General features: G+C 45.5%; 1 protein-coding gene across 3 annotated transcripts in view; it reads right to left on the bottom strand.

Annotated features, from left to right (window-relative positions):
• Positions 1-21,980, bottom strand: part of LOC114642620 (calcium-binding mitochondrial carrier protein SCaMC-3-like) — a 71,746-nt gene that overhangs the window by 34,414 nt on the left and 15,352 nt on the right. Inside the window, exons 2-4 of one of the 3 annotated variants that reach the window (XM_051920701.1) lie at positions 19,956-20,082; positions 19,627-19,714; positions 19,425-19,536 (exon numbers count right to left, since the gene is read on the bottom strand). In XM_051920701.1, the coding sequence (XP_051776661.1) occupies positions 19,425-19,536; positions 19,627-19,714; positions 19,956-20,082 (327 nt within the window). Of the gene's footprint in view, positions 1-16,324; positions 17,285-19,424; positions 19,537-19,626; positions 19,832-19,955; positions 20,085-21,980 lie in introns of those variants that run through there. The other 2 variants (XM_051920702.1, XM_051920703.1) reach the window with 2 other exon arrangements.

Here is a 21,980-nt window from a genome sequence, read left to right as displayed (position 1 = left end):
CAATCGAGGTCAAATCGACAAAGCTACGTAACTTTCCTTCTAGCAAAGAGAGTCAAACGTAAACGTAATGGTTTTGTTTTGTTGCTTACAGCTGATCATCGTCCTCCACCCCTCGATTCTGACAAAAGTCGACATCAGCCCTGAAAGAGTTAAAGGAAGGATGCGGGTGGACGGGCATTCCGACCAGGAGTAAGGAACATAAAAAAAAAAATTTTCGTGGAGTAATCCTTTAATGGAAAGATGTCTTTTTTTCAGAACAAATTTGAAAATAAAACTGTAATCATGACATAACCTCAGTTGTGACATCACATTCTGGAACCTTCTGGGCTGTTCTAAACAGACACTGACCATGACGTATGGAAACGCTGGATCCACCGAACACCTGATGTGGTTGTGGTAACCTCAGTTGTGACATCACATTCTGGAACCTTCCAGGCTGTTCTAAACAGACACTGACCATGACGTATGGAAACACTGGACCCAACCTCAGTTGTGACATCACATTCTGGAACCTTCTGGGCTGTTCTAAACAGACACTGACCATGACGTATGGAAACGCTGGATCCACCGAACACCTGATGTGGTTGTGGTAACCTCAGTTGTGACATCACATTCTGGAACCTTCCAGGCTGTTCTAAACAGACACTGACCATGACGTATGGAAACACTGGACCCAACCTCAGTTGTGACATCACATTCTGGAACCTTCTGGGCTGTTCTAAACAGACACTGACCATGACGTATGGAAACACTGGATCCACCAAACACCTGATCTGGTTGTGGTAACCTCAGTTGTGACATCACATTCTGGAACCTTCCAGGCTGTTCTAAACAGACACTGACCATGACGTATGGAAACGCTGGACCCACCAGACACCTGATGTAGTTGATAATCCTGGAATGAAGCAGTCTCGGCTATTCGAGTGACATTACCACTTCTATAAAATAAAGGAGAGACCCTAAATCCTGTTTGGTTTGTAGAAGGGTCCACAGCTGTGGGAAACATCCTGTGTGCTCCCAGTGCCCAAGAAAGGGGCATCTCAGGGACCCCAAGTGATCAGTTGCGCCCACTTCACACATCATGGAGACCTTTGAGCGGCTGGTTCTGTGACGTCTCGGACCCCTGATTGGCTCATCTGCCATTTGCCTATCAGACACACACACAGGTATGGATGATGTTCTGATCTTCATGCACCACAGGGTCCAACTCCCACCTGGACAAAGCCGCCCCCTTCAGCATTGCTCCATCCAGCTCCTTCTCTAAGTTCTCACCAGTCACATCTGCGTTTGTTAATAACCTGCTTTGTAAGATGAGGCCGACTACTTGTGTACTGGACCCCATCCCCACCACACTACTTAAATCCTGCCTTCGTGCCATAATCCCGACTGTTACAACAATAATAAACTCATCCTTTGACACTGGCTCTGTGCCACTCACTTTTAAAATTGCTTCTGTAACCCCAATGTTAAAAAAGTCTGGCCTTGATGCTGACAATCTTAACAATTTCCGGCCTATTTCCCATTTACCTTTCCTGTCAAAAGTTCTTGAGCGTGTTGTAGCTTCCCAACTCACCAATTACCTAACCTCTAATAATTTGATGGAACCCTTTCAGTCTGGATTCAGGGCGCGGCACAGCTGTGAAACTGCTCTGCTACGGGTAACCAATGATTTGCTTATGGCAGCAGACTCTGGACAAACCAGCATATTAATTCTGTTAGACCTCAGTGCAGCACGACATGACATCCTACTGTCCAGAATGGAGAACATGCTGGGTATCTCTGGCACTGCCCTCCAGTGGTTCAAGTCCTATCTGAGTGATAGGCAAGAGTTTGTTAGTCTTGGCAACAGTAGATCCAGCTCAACGCCAGTCACACAAGGAGTCCCTCAGGGCTCTGTCCTCGGTCCTCTGCTTTTCTGTATTTATATGCTTCCCCTTGGCCATATTATCCGTAGTTATGGATTGGGTTATCATTTTTATGCAGATGATACTCAGCTCTACTTCAATGTTAAAAGTGGAACTTCATCAGAGCTTTCTCAGCTCACAACCTGCCTTAGTGAAATTAAAACCTGGATGGAGCAGAACTCTTTAAAATTAAATTGCAATAAAACTGAACTCCTGCAAATTGGGACTAAAATGCAACTTAATAAAATGAGCTCCTTCCCAGTCCATCTTGGCAGTGATCTCATCAGACCTGCCTCTACTGTAAAAAATCTTGGTGTCATTTTTGATTCCTCCCTCACTTATTCCACCACATAAATCACATTAAGAAACTTTCTTACTTTCACCTCTGTCACATATCCCGTGTTCGCTCCTTCCTCTCCTTCTCTAATGCTGAGAAACTTGTCCCTGCTTTTATCACATCCCGCATCGATTATTGTAATTCCCTACTGGCAGGTGCCCCTTCTAATCTTATATCACAGCTCCAGCTTATTCAAAACTCAGCTGCAAGAGTCCTGACACGGACCAGCAGCAGCGAGCACATCACACCCATCCTGCTCTGCCTTCACTGGCTCCCTGTGTCCTACAGAATCGAATATAAAATCCTACTAATAACCTACAAAGCTTTAAATAACCTCGCGCCAAACTACATCAGTGACCTCCTCCATCACTATGTGCCTGCCCGCCCACTAAGGTCCTCTGATTCTGGTAATCTTGTTGTGCCCGTCACTAATCTACACTCTATGGGTGACAGCAGGGCCTTCAGCTGTATAGCGCCCAGACTCTGGAATGACCTACCAAAATTAATCAGGTCAGCTGACTCCATGAATTCTTTTAAAAAACAACTCAAAACTCATCTGTTCAGTTTGGCTTTTAGCTCTACTTGACTTTATTACCTTTCTCTCAGTTTACTTCTCTGTCAAGATGCTCATGTAACCTCTGTGTGTGTGTGTGCGAGACCATCAATTATGTTGTCTGTTTTTTTTCAGAATTTACTGTCTTAATCTTCTTTATTTATTTATCTGGTTTGTACAATGCTATATACTGTATATTCTGCCGTTCTTTATTATATTCTGTAAGTGCCTTGAGCATGGGAAAGGCGCTATATAAATAAAATGTATTATTATTATTATTATTATTGTGTTCTTTGATCTTCAACCCCATTCTGCCTCATCGACCAAGGAGGAAGCGCAAGGCTTTGAATCTTGATGCCCCCACAATCCCCTGGATCATGGACCACCTGACCACTGGAGAGCAGTTTGTGTGTCAGAAATGGTGGAGTGTCACACTGGAGCACCTCAGGGGTCTGTCCTGTCTCTGTTCCTGTTCACCCCCCCTACACAACAGACTACTAGCACCACACCAGTCCTCGCCATGTACTGAAATTGGCATCACAGGCTGCATTAATAAATGGAGAGGAGTCGGAGTTCAGGAAGGTTGTGGAGGACTTTGTCTTGAGGTGCGGGGACAACAACCTTCGACTCAACATCAGCGGACCTCTGGACACACCGAGGAGTCCACTCTCCATTGAGGGTGACAAGGACCAGCAAAACTGGACTGGTGTGACAACAGGGTGGCGCTGGACAAGAAGGACCACAACAGGCTGGACTTGGAAGACGTGGGCCTATTGATGTGAGCAGCAAGCCGCACCAGTCCATCATAGCCAGTGTGGTGGTCTCTTGGCAAAGCAACCAGCGAGCTCAAAAGCAGCACACGGCTTGAGCAGGAAAGCCTGCGCCATCACAGGGCGGACCCTGGGCACACCGGACACTGTTGTGGCAAAAATTGGACGCCATCATGAAAAATGCCCTCTGTGTCTCAGAGCACTTTACGCCACAGGGTGTGCTAAGAAGTGCCACTCTTGGGGGGTCTTTTCTGCCCACCGCTATCAAGCAATTCAATGCTTCTACCTGCCTGATGTACTTGTTCAGCTCATTTTTATTTATGGATTGATTGGCTGTATCAGCTGTCCTGTGAGTCCGTATCCTCGTTTTTGTGTTTCTGCTGTGTGTGCCAAACCCCCCCCCGCCCCCCCCCCCCAACGGTGGGATTAATAAAGTTTGTCTGATCTCATCTGAATGACTGGACACATGGAAACCCAACAACGTGTGACGAAGTGAAGTGTGAGGGTCTGAAAGCATTTAGCCGAGGCGGACGGAAAGGTTTGGCCTCAGTGAAGAGAGCTTATCAATACGCTTAACGTGGGCATAGAACCGGGCGCGAGGGGCTGTGACGTCTCAGGGTCACATCGCCCGTCACAGGCAGGGACCGAATTGGCAACTCGGATTTTTTCCACTTCAAACCCCTAAAGGCGGGGGGGGGGGGGGGGGGGGGGGGGTTTGGGGGACTCGGCAGGATGTCAAGAGGGCAAACAGTCGGCCCCCCAGCCTCGTAAGAGCAGTCACTTCCACTGCCCACCATGTGGGCTTTCAGGCCTGCTTTAGCTTATCTGATAGGAGGGCCTTGGCAGCACTCGAGTCTCCTTCAAGAGGCAAATCCGTGTTAACGATTAACAACGCTGACCTTTACGAGGGACAAAAGCAGCTTACCGATAAAAGTTATTCTCGCTGTTGGCAAAGATTACTTCCTTAAGTACTTTTGTGAAAAAGTAAAGACACCCCGTGGAAAACACCTGGCATGTATGAATAGATTTGAACAGCCAGACCAGTAGAACAGTGCCAACCGATAAAGGTGGCATACTTGAACATCTTCATGTGCCGTACCACATTTATTCACATTCAATCACGCCATGCCACCCTGGCACATCAGAAGAGGTCGGCCACCTGAAGCTAAGCACGTTTTGGGCCCACAGCGGTGGGCAATGTTGGCACTGGAGGGCCGCAGTGGCTGCCGGTTTTTTCATTGCTTCATTAGAAGCCAAGCCTTGCCAGTCTCAAACATCCTTTCATTTTACGGCTTGTCAGGTTCTTTTTTTTTTTCCTTTCCGAGGATGTCATCCAAATGATTTGAAGCCTAAAACGCGCCAACTTCAGTCAGTTCTATCCATCCATTTTCCAACCCGCTGAATCTGAACACAGGGTCACGGGGGTCTGCTGGAGCCAATCCCAGCCAACACAGGGCACAAGGCAGGAACCAATCCCAGGCAGGGTGCCAGCCCACCGCAGGACACACACATACACACCAAGCACATCCTAGAGACAATTTAGAATCGCCAAACCACCTAACCTGCACGTCTTTGGACTGTGGGAGGAAACCCACGCAGACACAGGGAGAACATGCAAACTCCACGCAGGGAGGACCCGGGAAGCGAACCCAGGTCCCCAGGTCTCCCAACTGTGAAGCAGCAGCGCTACCCACTGCGCCACCGTGCCGCCCTCAGTCAGTTCTGTCTTATTAAATCAAAGAGCGCGTGACATCAACGGAAACAAGTCAGACGGAGAACTGCTGGCTGCTTTGTCATTTACATCTTCTTGCTAATGAGGAGCCGTCAATAAACGCTTAAGTCAGTCTTGAACCGCTGCATGCAGTAATTCAGGGTGGGGAACCTGAGCAAGCGAGACCCCTACAATGAAGCATCAAAACGTCACTTGAGCAACAAGGGATTCGTCGGCAAAAATTAACTTCTCACAAAAACCTGCAGCCACTGAGGCCCTCCAGGAACCGACGCTGCCCACCCCTGATCTAGGGAATCGCAAGAGGTGTTGGTGAGACCAGCAGGGGGCGCTTAGCTTGTGGTTGTGTGTGGGGACCCCAATGCCTCAGTGCAGTAACGTGGGGGGCACTGTGTTGTAACAATGGTGCCATCCTTTGAATATGACAACAGTTTTAAAGGTCCCTGGGCAGTAGGGGGGTATCCTGAAGTCCTGGCTAAACTGGCAACCGCAGCCTAGTCATTCTGGCCCCCTAATCATCCTCTGTCTCTGATTGGCTCTCTCTGTCTCACCTAATAGCTCACGTGTGGCACAAAAATGGCTGACGTCACATCATCTAAGTCAGGGGGTTCTTAACCTGAGGGACGTGAACCCCCTAGGGGGTCCATGGATGGGATTCAGGGGGTCCGTGAGGGTCCGATAAAAATGAACATTTATATACAGTGGTGTGAAAAACTATTTGCCCCCTTCCTGATTTCTTATTCTTTTGCATGTTTGTCACACAAAATGTTTCTGATCATCAAACACATTTAACCATTAGTCAAATATAACACAAGTAAACACAAAATGCAGTTTTTAAATGATGGTGTTTATTATTTAGGGAGAAAAAAAAATCCAAACCTACATGGCCCTGTGTGAAAAAGTAATTGCCCCCTTGTTAAAAAATAACCTAACTGTGATGTATCACACCTGAGTTCAATTTCCGTAGCCACCCCCAGGCCTGATTACTGCCACACCTGTTTCAATCAAGAAATCACTTAAATAGGAGCTGCCTGACACAGAGAAGTAGACCAAAAGCACCTCAAAAGCTAGACATCATGCCAAGATCCAAAGAAATTCAGGAACAAATGAGAACAGAAGTAATTGAGATCTATCAGTCTGGTAAAGGTTATAAAGCCATTTCTAAAGCTTTGGGACTCCAGCGAACCACAGTGAGAGCCATTATCCACAAATGGCAAAAACATGGAACAGTGGTGAACCTTCCCAGGAGTGGCCGGCCGACCAAAATTACCCCAAGAGCGCAGAGACGACTCATCCGAGAGGTCACAAAAGACCCCAGGACAACGTCTAAAGAACTGCAGGCCTCACTTGCCTCAATTAAGGTCAGTGTTCACGACTCCACCATAAGAAAGAGACTGGGCAAAAACGGCCTGCATGGCAGATTTCCAAGACGCAAACCACTGTTAAGCAAAAAGAACATTAGGGCTCGTCTCAATTTTGCTAAGAAACATCTCAATGATTGCCAAGACTTTTGGGAAAATACCTTGTGGACTGATGAGTCAAAAGTTGAACTTTTTGGAAGGCAAATGTCCCGTTACATCTGGCGTAAAAGGAACACAGCATTTCAGAAAAAGAACATCATTCCAACAGTAAAATATGGTGGTGGTAGTGTGATGGTCTGGGGTTGTTTTGCTGCTTCAGGACCTGGAAGGCTTGCTGTGATAGATGGAACCATGAATTCTACTGTCTACCAAAAAATCCTGAAGGAGAATGTCCGGCCATCTGTTCATCAACTCAAGCTGAAGCGATCTTGGGTGCTGCAACAGGACAATGACCCAAAACACACCAGCAAATCCACCTCTGAATGGCTGAAGAAAAACAAAATGAAGACTTTGGAGTGGCCTAGTCAAAGTCCTGACCTGAATCCAATTGAGATGCTATGGCATGACCTTAAAAAGGCGGTTCATGCTAGAAAACCCTCAAATAAAGCTGAATTACAACAATTTTGCAAAGATGAGTGGGCCAAAATTCCTCCAGAGCGCTGTAAAAGACTCATTGCAAGTTATCGCAAACGCTTGATTGCAGTTATTGCTGCTAAGGGTGGCCCAACCAGTTATTAGGTTCAGGGGGCAATTACTTTTTCACACAGGGCCATGTAGGTTTGGATTTTTTTCTCTCCCTAAATAATAAAAACCACCATTTACAAACTGCATTTTGTGTTTACTTGTGTTATATTTGACTAATGGTTAAATGTGTTTGATGATCAGAAACATTTTGTGTGACAAACATGCAAAAGAATAAGAAATCAGGAAGGGGGCAAATAGTTTTTCACACCACTGTACTGTGGATTTAAAGTAGATGTAGTAGTAGTAATGGTAGTAGAAAATGTAGTAATAGTAGATCTGTTTTAATTTGCACAAGAGGATTGGAGTTCATAATTATAATGAGCGAGCGGCCATTACGTCTTGCACGTTTTTTTTTTAGATTGTTGAACTTTAAAGTTTAAAAATACTTTGTGTAAGTTAAATATGTATGAGACAAACAAACCTCGATATTTAAAGTACAGCGTATTCATTTAATGTAAAGTGTTTATGTGAATGCTAGCTGTACCCCGTGGCTTCGCCCACACAGTAGGGAAACAGGACAAACTTTAAAAATCAATAGACGTTGGCACAATATCTGATCGTGTGCAGCTCCGACGAGAAAGCGTTCCCGGCGTGGGGAAAAAAGCACGTGGCCATGTTAACTCTGACAATCAGCAGCTACCCTCTAAAACACAGGGAGCTCTGATCTCAAAAACATCAAACGTTATTCCTTAACAATCTGCAGATATGTCTGCTGAACAAACGGGTATGGCTAGCTAAGCCAAGGCGAGGTGCGCTCCAACACGTGGCGAGAGGCAGAGCGACTCGAATGGAGGCTGGCGTGTGAATGAGGAAGGCCCCGCCCACCTACTCTCGGCCCACAGCCACTCTATTGGATTTGCATAAATACATCGGTGGGCGGCACGGTGGCGCAGTGGGTGGTACTGCTGCCTCGCAGTATGGAGACTCGGGTTCGCTTCCCGGGTCCTCCTTGCGTGGAGTTTGCATGTTCTCCCCGTGTCTGCGTGGGTTTCCTCCCACAGTCCAAAGACATGCAGGTTAGGCGGATTGGTGATTCTAAATTGGCCCTAGTGTGTGTGTGCTTGGTGTGTGGGTGTGTGTGTGTCCTGCGGTGGGCTGGCGCCCTGCCCGGGGTTTGTTTCCTGCCTTGCGCCCTGTGTTGGCTGGGATTGGCTCCAGCAGACCCCCGTGACCCTGCAGTTAGGATATAGCAGGCTGGATAATGGATGGATGGGTGGATGGATTATTATTATTACTAGGGGGCTCTGCCCCCTGCTCACTTCGCTCGCCCACCCACAGGTTTGGCTACTCGGATATACAATTTAAAGAGATTGTTACTTTCATGGGAATTGTTACATACAGTATTGCATTATTTCACTTTCAAACTTCAGTAAAAACAATACTTGGAATGAACTTTTCGTCACTATCGCTTTGAATTTTGATTCCGCATTTGGACAACGCAACGTATGACTGCCCGTCAGAGAATTTTGTTTCTTTCTCTCTAATAAATAAAACAACTTTTTCAAATGTTTGTCCCTGTGATTTGTTAATTGTCATAGCATCACACCAACGTTTGTGAACGTCTTTATGAAGTTCTACTTTGTCTTCTATTCTTTGTCTTTTATTTCAGACCCCGACTGGACCTGTGAGGTTTTCCATTCCACTCGGTGCGGCCTGATTATTAGTTTCCTTATTTTCTGAATTTGCACATCGATTATTATTGTTCTTTTTTGGCATTCTTTTCTCTCCAACGCTTTTGGGTCTCCTTTCGACGTGCTGCTCTTTCTTTTTCACTTATTTGCCGACGTGTCTAAAACGTATAAAATGAATGTCCTGGTAAAACTTTGAAGAGCTGAGAGTGCAGGAAGCGTGTCTGCCAAGAGCATTCACACGACTGAGGTTGTTAGATGAGCGTGGTCTTGTTTGAAAATAGTTGTAAGTATGACGTGACTTGAAAGACTCTCATGTTAAAAGTCTCCGTCTCGCAGGACTGCATTCCAAAAAGTCTCGCCTCCTCGCCGCGTTTTTTCATTCGAATGGAGAGATTATGATTGGGCGACACTGACACGGGCTCCCTGTGCTCCGGTCTGTCATGACAGACTTAACTCTCTTTGAGATCAGAGTCTCTGACAAGCACAACCCGGGAAGCTTCAAGGCCTGGCGACGACGGTCTTGGTAGTTCAAAGGCTTTTTAATAATAATAATAATAAACACGCAGCCCCCCGGTGCCCAGTAGTGCAGTCGGGCAATGCGACTCGATAGATGTGAGTGCCATTGTAATAATGTTAATGAGCCCAACAGCAAATTAGCCGAGTCCATTGTGATCCACAGGCCCCCAAATGCATTTCAATTGTTCTGTTTATAAGGGCACAACAGTTCAGTGGCATTTCGTTTCATGTAAACAGCTTACTTGATGGGCAGTCAGTAAACACGGGCTCATAAAGGGCAGCTACACTGCCTGAGGGCCGCACCATCGTACTTAACTCTTTCAGGGCTGATGTCAACTTCTATCAAAAGGAGGAGTTGACGATGGTAATCAGCTGTAAAGTGTGACAAAACCAACCGTTACCTTTTAGTTGGAAAGGCAGCTTCATTGGTTTGACCGAGATTTCCTGGGCTCATGTGAGTAGTAAGGTGCAAACAATAGCAAAAATGGCACTGACACAATGGCGAGAGATACAAGCGAATACGTAAAGCAAAATACTGCGTGGACAAAGCTTTGCCTGTTATCTCTGAACCGGACTATGACTTTCCGGACTCCGATTTTGATACAAGTGATCGAAAACGAATGTGAGGTTCCAGCTTCAGCTGACTGGTCCCCAGTTAATCGTGGTGGTGTTGAACAGGTTCATGTAGTTGACACACCTATGGCAACGTTCGCCAGGAAGACTGCCACTTAACAATGGTAAGAGGTAGAAACTAGTTTGCAATGCACTGTGACCATGACCCCTGCTGCTGCTGCTGCTGCCTCGGCTACACACAGACAGTGTCACACACGAGCGCTTAGGAGACTGTCAACAAGCCCAGAGGTGAGTGAAGGTGTAAAGGATGAAGGGTTGTTTGATGGTATTGATATCTCTTTCCCTAACTTTTCAGAACCAAAGAAGACAAATAAGCATTCACCACTTCACATTCCAGAAAATGGCTTTCCATCCACTATTCCATCCTCCTCCGTCACTTCCGGTCTCCCTTTGATGACATCACGTCCGGCTTCTGATGATGATGCCAATCCTGTCCTCCCCAGATGACATCACTTCCTCCTTAATTAATCAGCAACCATTTTGTATAAAAGCACCTTCAAACCTTCTGTACTTTGTCGAATATCTGCATTTAAACAGTTTTGACCAAATTGCTACCTGTTCCTAACAATATAAGGGGGCCAATCCCCAACTCTTTATATTTGTTTTTGTGACATCTTATCACAACAACCTGACAGCAAGCCTGCCGCACATTCTTGGCAAACTGGCAGCCGCAGTATACAGTAATCCCTCGCTACTTCGCGGTTCACTTTTCGCGGATTTTATATGTAAGCATATCTAAATACATAACGCGGATTTTTCGCTGCTTCACGGGTTTCTGCGGACAATGGGTCTTTTTACTTGCTTCCTCAGTTGGTTTGCCCAGTTGATTTCACGTAAGAGATGCTATTGGCGGATGGCTGAGAAGCTACCCAATCAGAGCACGCAGTTAAGTTCCTGTGTGCTGCTGATTGGCTCAGCGACGGAGTGTTGCATTAACCAGGAAGTCTCATCTCACTCATTCATCATTAACGTGCTAATGCTTCAGGGGCCGTGTCCAAGCACCAACAGACGATGCAAATGATTGCAGAAAAGGTAAAAGTTTTGGATATGTTGAAGGAAGGGAACAGCTACACCGCTGCAGGACATCGATTCTCTTTATTTAAAAAGGAGGAAAAGCATATAAGATCTACGGCCGCAGTGTCCTTTAACCAGGGTGCAAAACGAGTTGCAAGTGGACGTGATAAGGCAGTAGTCTGGATGGAATCTGCTTTAGGAATCTTTGCAACAAGGTCGACGACGTCATGACCGCCTACAAGCTGCTACGTGTACTTCACTATACAGTAAGTGTAAACTTATCTATCGATTTCATTTTGCTTAGCAGTTGTCCCTGTTTTTAATAGAGTAAATGGTGGGTTGTAAACAATACAGGGAGGGTTTAAAAACGTCCAAATACACGTTAAATAATTAAATAAATATGGTGTCCCTACTTCACGGAAATTCAGTTATTGCGGTCGGCCTTGGAACCTATCTCCCGCGATAAGTGAGGGATTACTGTACAGCAACAAATGTTTAATGTTGATTTCTATAACACCCCATTGCTTTTCAGAAACTATGTTTTTTTGGAAAAAATATTCAGCCCTCAAAGAGTTAATGCTGTTTTCGGGCCCCTCCAGAGATCTGCCGCAGGACTCGTAGAGGGACCCCCTGTTGTGATCTCCAAGTGTGCGCGGGCCTCAAAAAGCCCAACCTGCCTGCTCCCACAGGTCTGAAAATGACTGAACAGGCCTCACCTCGGGCAGGCTAGCCCCTAAACTCAAAAGGCAGGCTGACCTCCCCACCATTAACCCCTGTGCTCCCCAACATATTTTGAACTTGACAAGTAAAGCTTTAGCACAAAGTGACATTGTTACACTGTTCTAACACCAGATTTCAAGTCTCGGTACGCGGTCTGTAAGATAAAGGTGCACAGTTTTTTTTATCACAAATACCGTCAATGCAGCTCCATTTTCATGACCTGAGCCTTTGAATGATGATGTGCCTCAAAACAATCTTTGTTGGCAGAACCAAAGCCCAGAAGACACCTTGCATGATTTTCACCAGTGCATAGTCAAGTCATTAACTGAATCGTCATCACTGATGTCACTCTCAAAATCGTCAGCGCAGTCACCAGCTAAAATATCCTCTGAGTGCGAGTCTAACAGCAACTGTCTGGCTTGTTCAGCTGTAAATCGCCGCCCTTTTGGCCGTGTTTCGTCATCCGGTACCCATTTTACTACAGCTAGCTGTTGGATTGCTCACTTCGCCGCTTCTTGCCACCCGCTGCTGTACTACTGACTGGCGTTTCTGCTTTGCTTGACTGATTTTTACGTTTCGGCATGAAAAAGCAATCAAAACCACGCTGAATTTACAGATGAAAACGTTTCTCCTTATAAACCCACATGCAAAAACGAAAACAATTCAATTTTTGGACCGGCAAAACCAAGTGGCGTCAGTGGTGTGCGCGACGTATACATTAATAAGAGCACTGGCCGGTATAGCGGCCCACTGGGTAATGGCGGTAGATGGGCAGGCTGGTAACCTGGCCTTTCGGGTATATACGCCTTTCCGGCAGGCTGCGATTCCAAGGGTTAAAGATCAAAATGCTAAGTAATCACAAAAATGAGCAGGAAAAAAAATACAAAAATATTCAAAAATGTAAGATTTAATAAAGTAGAAGAACAATCAAAAAGATTGTCAGAAACAAAAAAAAAACAAGCCAGGAGCAAAAATAGTTCTGGCCAAAAGGCAAAACATAAAGAGACCGCTCCAAAAACGGCAAAACCAGGAACGGTGCCTTAAATCGTGAGCCGAGGGTTAAAAACAGAAAATCCTCAAAGACATGAAGTGCAAACCAAATGTAGGAATGCAAGCAAAGTGCTGAGCTGTGATTTAAATACCAGGGGGGGCGGAGACTCGAAGTGGCCCCGCCCACCTGGCTCAGCTGCAGTGTCAGGTGGCCCCGCCCACTCCAGCCTCCATGTCATATAACTGAAAGAGCTGTGCACCACAAAACTAACATTTACAAACGCCAAATTATTAATAAAAATATGAACTGAATCACACAACATTACAAAGAAGACAAGAACAAAATCAACCACATTTTTTAAATATTTAAATAAGCAGCAAGTATACCTGAGCCAGGCATGGAACTCTCACTGAAAGACAGCACACGCCTGAGACCTGAACGTGGCTGTCATCTTACTGCGTCGGCTGGCGTTTTTTATTGATTTTTTTTTTTCTGTCCTCCCTGGCCATCTGACCACAGCACGAGACTTTGTTATAATCACTCGAGACGCGTCTATAATCAAGGATTCTACTGCTTGTACGTCACTTTTTATTTAGCTGCATATTGATTTATTCTTCTGTTTCATTTTTGGTGCTTTTATCCATTCACTCACTTGTTTACTTCTAATGTGTTGTTGTTTCTCTCCGTTTGGCGTTTGGGGGTGGCAAGTGGGGCGACCGCCCCAGACCCTGCACCTAAAGGGGCTTTTGAGATCTGCGTGTCCCGTTCGAGCGGATTTGTCAAGTTATATTCTCCAGTATATATATATATATACATATATATTTCAGATATTGGCTGTTCTATTGTCAGCCTGAATGTATAAATATTTTAATCAGAAAACCCTTTTCTGATAAGAGTGAAGGTTTGGTTTGCACTTTGGTGGCTACATTTTGATTAACAATACCTGACTGATTTTGTATTTCGTATCCTTATATTTATTAGAAATTATCATTGCAATAATTAATGATAATAATACAAATAAATGTGCTATAGCTTTGTGTTTGTTGTTTAACCTTTGAAATGCACCCTGAGTTGCATGTAAATGTATGATAAGGTGCTATACAGTATACTGTAAAGGTACTACTATTATAAAATTATTACTTTTTATTTATTTTTATTATTATTAAATGTTAATTACTACTATTACTGTATGATGACTTTTATAAATACTTTTATTATTATTATTATTATTAACAACAGTGGTGGGCTGGCGCCCTGCCCAGGGTCTGTTTCCTGCCTTGTGCCCTGTGTAGGCTGGGATTGGCCCCAGCAGACCCCCGTGACCCAGTAGTTAGGATATAGTGGGTTAGATAATGGATGGATATTATTATTAAATGTTTATTTTTGATTATTTTATGTATTGTTATTTTTTTATTATTATTTTATTTGTATTATGAATTATTATTAATGGTATGATGACTTTTATAGTTATTATTATTAAATGCGTATTTTTTTATTTATTACTTATTTTTTATTAAATGTTTATTATTACTATTAATTGTATGATGACTTTTATAAATAGTTACTTTTAATATTATTATTAAATGTTTATTTTTGATTATTTTATGTATCTTTATTTTATTATTATTATTTTATTTTTATTATGAATAGCTGTTTATTATTAATGGTGTGATGACTTTTATAGTTATTATTAAATGTTTATTTTTATTTATTACTTATTTTTTATTAAATGTTTATTATTACTATTAATTGTATGATGACTTTTATAAATAGTTACTTTTAATATTATTATATGTTTATTTTTGATTATTTTATGTATCTTTATTTTATTATTATTATTTTTATTATGAATAACTGTTTATTATTATTAAATGCTATGATGACTTTTATAGTTACTATTATTAAATGTTTCTTTTTATTATTTTTATTTGATTATTTTATTTGTATTATTAATAAATTTTTATTATTAATGGCATGATGACTTTTATAGTTATTATTAAATGTTTATTTTTATTATTTGATTATTTTTATTCTATTATTAATGTTTATTATTAACTAGCTGTCCCCCGTGGCTCCGCCCACGTAGTAGTGACACAGGCCAGTGAGGAGGCCCCGCCCAGCTCCCCACTCCTGACGTCACACTTCCCCCTCCCCTCGGATTACCACAGATATGTCGCTCCTGCTAGTGAACTCTGACTCTTAGCGCAATGACAGAAGTCACAAAATCAGCCAGAATGTCCAAGCAAATTCTAGAAATAACCCCAATCTAAATCTGTTAAGTAGTTCTCTCATTCGCTAGCTAAGCAGAGTTAAGGCTGCACCCCAAGGCTGGCACGCGAGTGAGGAGGGCCCCGCAGCCCAATGAGTTTCTCTCAGATTCGTGCTAATAAATCGGTACCACAAGCGAACTCTGCTACTTAGCGCGATGAGAGAAGTCGCAAAATCAACCGGAATGTTCCAACAAATTATAGAAAAAAAACCCAATCTAAATCTGTGAAGTCGTTCTCTCATGAAAAGCGGACAGACATACAAACGGGTCTAAAAAACTATAAGAAATTTCGCGCTTGGACAGTGAAATTTTTCAAACCGTTTCGTAGCGAGCACCGAGGGTAACCTACAGTCCAAATTTCAAGTCCCAAGTCCTCCTGGTTTCGGGAGATTTCCTGATGAGTGAGTCACTGTCTGGTATTTGGCTTTTATATATACAGATTGTATGATGACTTTTATAAAGTGATTACTATTATTATTGTTGTTTATTTTTTTATTTGTATTTGATTAGTTTCTTTTTATTATTAATAAATGTTTATTATAGATTGTATGACGACTTTTATAAATAAAGTTATTATGATTATTATCCCACCAAAGGTGCCACTGTCACCAGATCCGTATTCTTCCTTTGTTTCCCCGTCCTCATTCTTTCCTGAGACGGTGTTAAGAATCGCCTGGCACTGGCACACGACTCGCCAATGTCTTGGCACAAGCGGTCCTCGCCACCTCACTGCGCCGCTTCATCGCCTTGGCTCATCAGATCAGCTCCACTGTTAAATTCTAGACGTCAAGGGTCTCCTGATGTCCATCTGACAATCCACCGGCTGACTAGGAAGAGGAGCACAGCTGGAGAGTTCAGAGCAGAACCTTTCTGAGAATTTACCAAGGCTTTGTTATCATAAAATACTACGGCCTTTGTAGCTATTTATAGCCGCCCTGTGCCTGAGTGACAGCGCGGTCTGAGCCGGGACGTCCTCTTCCAAAGACTTCTCTTGCCCGCTAACTGTCGGAGTGTCTCCCCCCCCCATAGCCAGCAGCCCTCTTACTCTGCCGTTAATTAAAACCCCAGGGGAGACGGGCTGAACCCTCGTTATCTGTAAGCCTGATGTTGACATCAGTTCATCGAGATGCCAAGGACAGGAGTGTCACTTACCTCCTCGGGGTCCTCCTTTTCCTCCGAAGGCTCTGCCTGGCTGTTACTGTTCATCCTGAGCAGGAGTTCAGAGACGGTGCTGCAAGGCCCACCTGTCCCACCCCATGCAGTTTTCAGTTCTTAAGACCACTCACACAGGGAGCCAAAGAGGGCTCAGTTTTAGGTCAATTCCTTATCCTTCAGATGGCACGGCTACTCTCGCCCTCTTCCCTGGCCTGCACCTTTTTGAGTCCGTTTTTCAATTTATTTTTTGCTCGTCTCTTTTTCAATCCGCCCGCCAGCACCTTTTCTCACATCCAATCTGCGTTTCGCTCACGCACTCCTCTCTCCTACACAAACTGACCAAAAAACTCGAGTCCTGTGGCGGGGAGAGCTGCATTAACAGCCTGAAATCCTGTTACAGGATTGCAGAGGCTAAAAGCGGCCTTCAAGGAGAGGCAAACCAGTTCAAGCTGCTCTCACCTTCATTTCCTCGCCTCGCTGGGGAAGAAGCTTCACTATTCAACTTGGGATCTGAAACAAAGGCGTGTGGGCATTCGGAGCCTCTGTGCCTACGGGGCAAGGGTGGCAGAGGAGAACAAAGCAAGAGACGTAAATATCAGCCCATGGCAGCTCCGTCCATTCAGCTATTTTTGAAGCCTTTTCCTCAATCCATTTTTCTTTTCCCCTTTACGGTGTCACTGGATGAGCGAGAAACAGAAACCAAATCGAAAAGGGACACCACCGGCCCCAGGGGACGTGAAGAAAATCTTCTGAGGCGCAGATAAAAACGTGCCAACTCCACACCAGGAGACCCCATTAGAGTTAAGAATTGAGCCGTAAGTGACAAGCGCTAAACTACTGCCCATTTTATGTGCCCGCCATTCTGTTAGAAGGTGACATGAAGCAGGAACCCGTCGTGGCCACGTTGAGTGCCAGGTGGGTTACCATCTCTAAGAGCGGCACCAGTCCAGCAACCCGCACATTTGCTCAGGAAGCCTGTGAGAACTTTAGAAAAGTCCAACCTTTACAGTTGATTGGTCAGAACTTGACCCCTAAGACTCTTCATGCCACGAGGAGACAGAGCGGCTCACTTTGTACTTTACGGAGTCACGGGGGAGTCAGATACCGCAGTCCGATTTGAGTTCATTCCCAATATTTTCAAATCGTTATCAGCCCCCCCTCTGCTTTACTCTGCTTCTCTTCTCAGTATCCGGGTGTGGCCAGTGCCATCTTAACAGCATTACAGGCCCCCCTGGGGCCTCAAACCTACGCAACCACTCAGCAAGTCACAGCATACATAGATTAGCGTGAGGGTAACTGCCCAGCGTGCCCATGCGTTTAGACAGCCCTGGGTGTGGCACTTGGTGCCAATGCACTCCTGCCTGGCTGCTCTCATCTCGGATAAAGGAGCGTTGGAATCATCGGATGGAAAGATTCTCTCATCTGATTGGACGGCCAGCACAGAGTCCCAGGAGCGGGTGGGCCGGGCTCTCCAGGACTTTTGACTTCCTCTTTTATGATTTTATAATCTTCTCCGTTGTCAACTGGCATGAAGTCCTTCTGTTAATTAATGGATAGACAAGTAAGCCCGCGATTCGCTAACGAATCGGAAATCCAAGACTGGCAATCAGTTTCTGTTCTGTCCGATATCTGGATGGATGACATATAATGGAGGGTGGGTGCGTCTGGGGAAATGTCATTTAATTACGTAAGCATATCTGTACTAAAGCGGTTTCGTTTTGTGGAGACGTGATTCCGTTTCCTTTGCTGACACCGACTGCTGGCAGAGTGGAGCACAGCAGGTTTAGTGTACAGGTTGTGGTGTTCACTGAGTCTGGGAAGCCACTGGGTTTGAGTCTGTGACCGTTATGTGATCTATATTACTGGCACAGTGGATTAGAGCAAGTGTAGTGTACAGGTTGTGTAGTTTGGGCGCCACCTACTGACTCTGGGAAGCCACTGCGTTTTGGGAAGCCACTGCGTTTGACTCTGGGGTGTGCGCCACGGCGCATTACGTTGTGTAATTTGGGCGCCACCTACTGACTCTGGGAAGCCGCCTAGTTTTGGGAAGTCACTGCGTTTGACTCTGGACTCTGGGGCGGGCGCCAAACTGAATGACTGTTATGTGATCTACATTACGGGCACAGTGGATTAGAGCAAGTCTAGTTTACAGGTGGTGGTGTTCGGGCACCACCTACTGACTCTGGGAAGCCGCCGCGTTTTGGGACGCCGCTGCGTTTGACTCTGGACTCTGGGGCGGGCGCCAAGGCCGCAGTACGCATGCGCCTCGGTGCGTCTGCCGTGCATATATTAACTGGTTTAGTAAGATAGATAAGATAGATGTTGTTGTTTTCCACGTATGTTTAATCGGTCTCCACCCCGTTCTCCGTGCGTTTTAACAAATCTTTGCGTACCAGTTCTGTATTTAGTCATTAGTGTCATCTGCATTGTAACTGAGAATTGTTCACAGCGCTCCTGCACCAGCACCCGGAAATACGTTTGATTGCATCGTGTACTACTCCAGTAATACCAGCACAAGGCAGCAACCAACACTGAATGGAAGCCCCGGGCGTCACATCTACCCTGACGGTCCAGGACACCTGAACACAACCCCAGTGGAGAGACGGACAGCAAGCCTCTTCTGCATGGGAAGTGACCAGGCGACAAATCAGCAAGCTTACAGAGCTAAAGCAGAAAACAAACTCCCTTCAGCAACATGGGAGATGTTAAGAATGGACTGCTCATCAGTGTTGGGCACAAGGACTCCAGGGCTTGGCTGTTGGAAGGGAATGCAGGCAAGGCTAACACACTGACCAAGTTTTTTAATAGACTGCTCCTCCTACCACCATAACTGTCTTCTTCCAATAACCAGGCCCCCCCCCCCCTCCCTAAACCATACCTACTACATCAACAAATACCACCACTTGAACTGGTCTGGTCAATAAAGAGTCCACCACTTACTGATGACTACGTGAAGAGACAACTGAGGAGACTGCACAGACTGGACAGAAGTTTTTAGGGTCAGGCCACTTGGATGATTCTGCACTAATGGGGTCATGGGGTCACAGCAAATGAGGTATTCATGACATTGCAAACCACTAACTTAAACATTACTCACCACCGAGTGCTTCCAGTAGTAGGCAATCTCTTCCATGTTTGTGATAGGGTTCAAGAGAAAGTGATCCCTCCATTCCTTCCAGTCGATAGTCATTGTCCCATCTTTGTCCATACTGGTAATGTGGAGGAACAAACAGGTAAATCAGCAGAAGGTCAACCCATAAACGCGAACGTCTGCCAAAGCATGCAAATGAAACACTCACCTCTTCAAGATCTTCTCCGCCTGCTGTTGGGACACACACAACCCCAGACCTTGGAGCGACTGCAGGATCTCCGACACATCAATCTCACCTACAGCAGGCAGACAAAGACTTGACTCAGGTGTTCTCCGGGGGCACCGCTTTCAGCCGTCTTGATAGCCAAGTCAGTCTCGCCACACCCTTCACGGAGGAGAAGCTAAATCCTCAGCTAGAACCGAGGATATGAACGGTAGAGCTTCCTTTAAACCCCAAACTCGCCCAAAGTTGGCCTACAAACGAACGAGTTCCAGGGTGGAGCGACATGCACGCCGTTCCACCCCTCTGATACTCACCATCGTCGTTCTTGTCGAGGCTGTGGAACATCAATCTCAGCTTCTTCTCGTGCTCCTCGAGGTACTCCACAAACTCCTGAAAATCCAGCTGGCCATCCAAATTGGTGTCACCCGCTCGGAGGATATCCTGTGGTGGCCAAAACACACCGAGAATTAGATTACAGATGTAAAGATCAATGATTGACCGAGTAACGCTAAACTATAAGATGATATCGTGTACCGTATGTGTCATTAGTGGGATGTGTTTGTTTAGTTTCAGAGACACACACACACACACAAACACGTGTGAAAAAGTAAATGCACCCGACGGAAGTCGTTAACTTTTCTTCAGAGTATTGGAACGGGCAAACAGGCAAGTGCTGGGAAGGAAACTTTGATTCAATCAAACACATCAATAGGTGGTCTATTTGGGGGGGTTAAGCCCGCCCTTAGCCTCAGAGGCTGGTATTGGCAGAAATGACTTGTGTGTGTGACTGCCCACCAGTCTCGGACATCGACTCCCTCGGAGATTCCTTCCGCTGCAGGAGGTTCCTGTGGGTTTTCTCTCCACTGCTGTCCTGGAGGTTGACGCTTCAAGTCCCATCACTTCCGCGAGGGATCCTACTCTGTTGGGCACTTCAGCAAGAACCCTTAACCTGTAAAACTGAATCCAGGGGCACTCGCTGCACAATGGCTGACCCTGCACCCTGTGGGTTTAAATCAAAAATAAAATCAAAATCCACTGCCACAGCCAGCATTTGAATCGGCTCCAACATCAGGGTTCTGACCAGGCCCGCCGTCCACAGCCCTCCATTTCTTGGTGGATTCGCCAACGTCCTTTGGATCATAATCGGGTTGAAAGGCCCATTTTGACCTCAACTTCAACTTTTGCACAAACTCACTGTGATGCTGAGCACAATTCCTAGTTGACTCGATGACTGCCCGGGCCCCGAGGCAGCAAAGCGACTCCAAACCAGAACACCAGCACCACCACCCTTCACAGCTGGCATGAGACTCTTCCCCTGAAATGCAAGTCTGTCTACAGTTTGCTCCACACATGTCTACTGTTACGTCGTCTTTGATTCATCTCACCAGCATCCCTGACCTGGTCTTTGCCTTGACGTCTAGATGGCAAACTGAAGTCCTCTTCTGCTGTTCTCAGTGGACAGCAAGCAGTCATTCCTGGCACAGCCGCCATGCTGGTCACATGTGTACCATTTACCTCTGTTTGTAGATGCTGGCACTTGGACACCAACTGTTGGAAAGGTTGTGCCTGCAGATCCCACAATGAAATTTGGAGTTAATATAAAAGGTTCAGCTTCTGGCCAGAATTTGTGAGGCAGCCCAGTTCTGGCCAAATTAGCAGTGGTGTGAAATTTACGCCACTTGCAGAGGACTTTACTTGATTTCAAAGAATTTGGTGGTCTTTTGACATCCCCTGCCAGACTCCTAGGCTTCCACAACCTGGAGGGCTCTTTTAAGATGCTGGCACACGTCACTTAGCGAAGAGAACAGCAGACCCCCCCCCGACGTCAGCACTCGGGTCCGCCTTCCCACTCCCTAAGGAGGCTCTGATCATTGGCACCTCATCTACAACACCTGATTAGGACTTTATGGATTCGAAGTGGTGACACATTGAAGGGTGGACTTGACAAATCTGCACCTGTTTAGAGTACGAGAGTGAAGTCGGCATGTCAGTTTGATCTTTTGGGTATCCAGAAGGTTCCCAGTTCGAATCCCATCACTGCCATAAGGGATCCTACTCTGTTGGGCCCTTCAGCAAGAACCCTTAACTTGTAAAACTGCTCTGGGGGTCCTCACTGCACAATGGCTGACCCTGCGCTCCGACCCCCCCTTTACAGTGACAATAAAGTTGAGTCACTTCACTTCAAAGATGTCACCTCTGTCTGTCGGCACGGCCTGCATGAAGATCTATTGCTCTTTGGTACAAATACGTTGATGGGGGGCACCTACTTTTTCACACGACTGTATGTACAGATTTTTGAGGGGTTTGACTTACAGGGGGAGCTCATCTTCCAGTTCTGC

Source organism: Erpetoichthys calabaricus, chromosome 17, assembly GCF_900747795.2.
Source record: "Erpetoichthys calabaricus chromosome 17, fErpCal1.3, whole genome shotgun sequence".
NCBI classification, from domain to species: Eukaryota; Metazoa; Chordata; class Cladistia; order Polypteriformes; family Polypteridae; genus Erpetoichthys; species Erpetoichthys calabaricus.
Note: the sequence above shows the minus strand (reverse complement) of the source record. Positions and strands in the feature narration are given on the sequence as shown.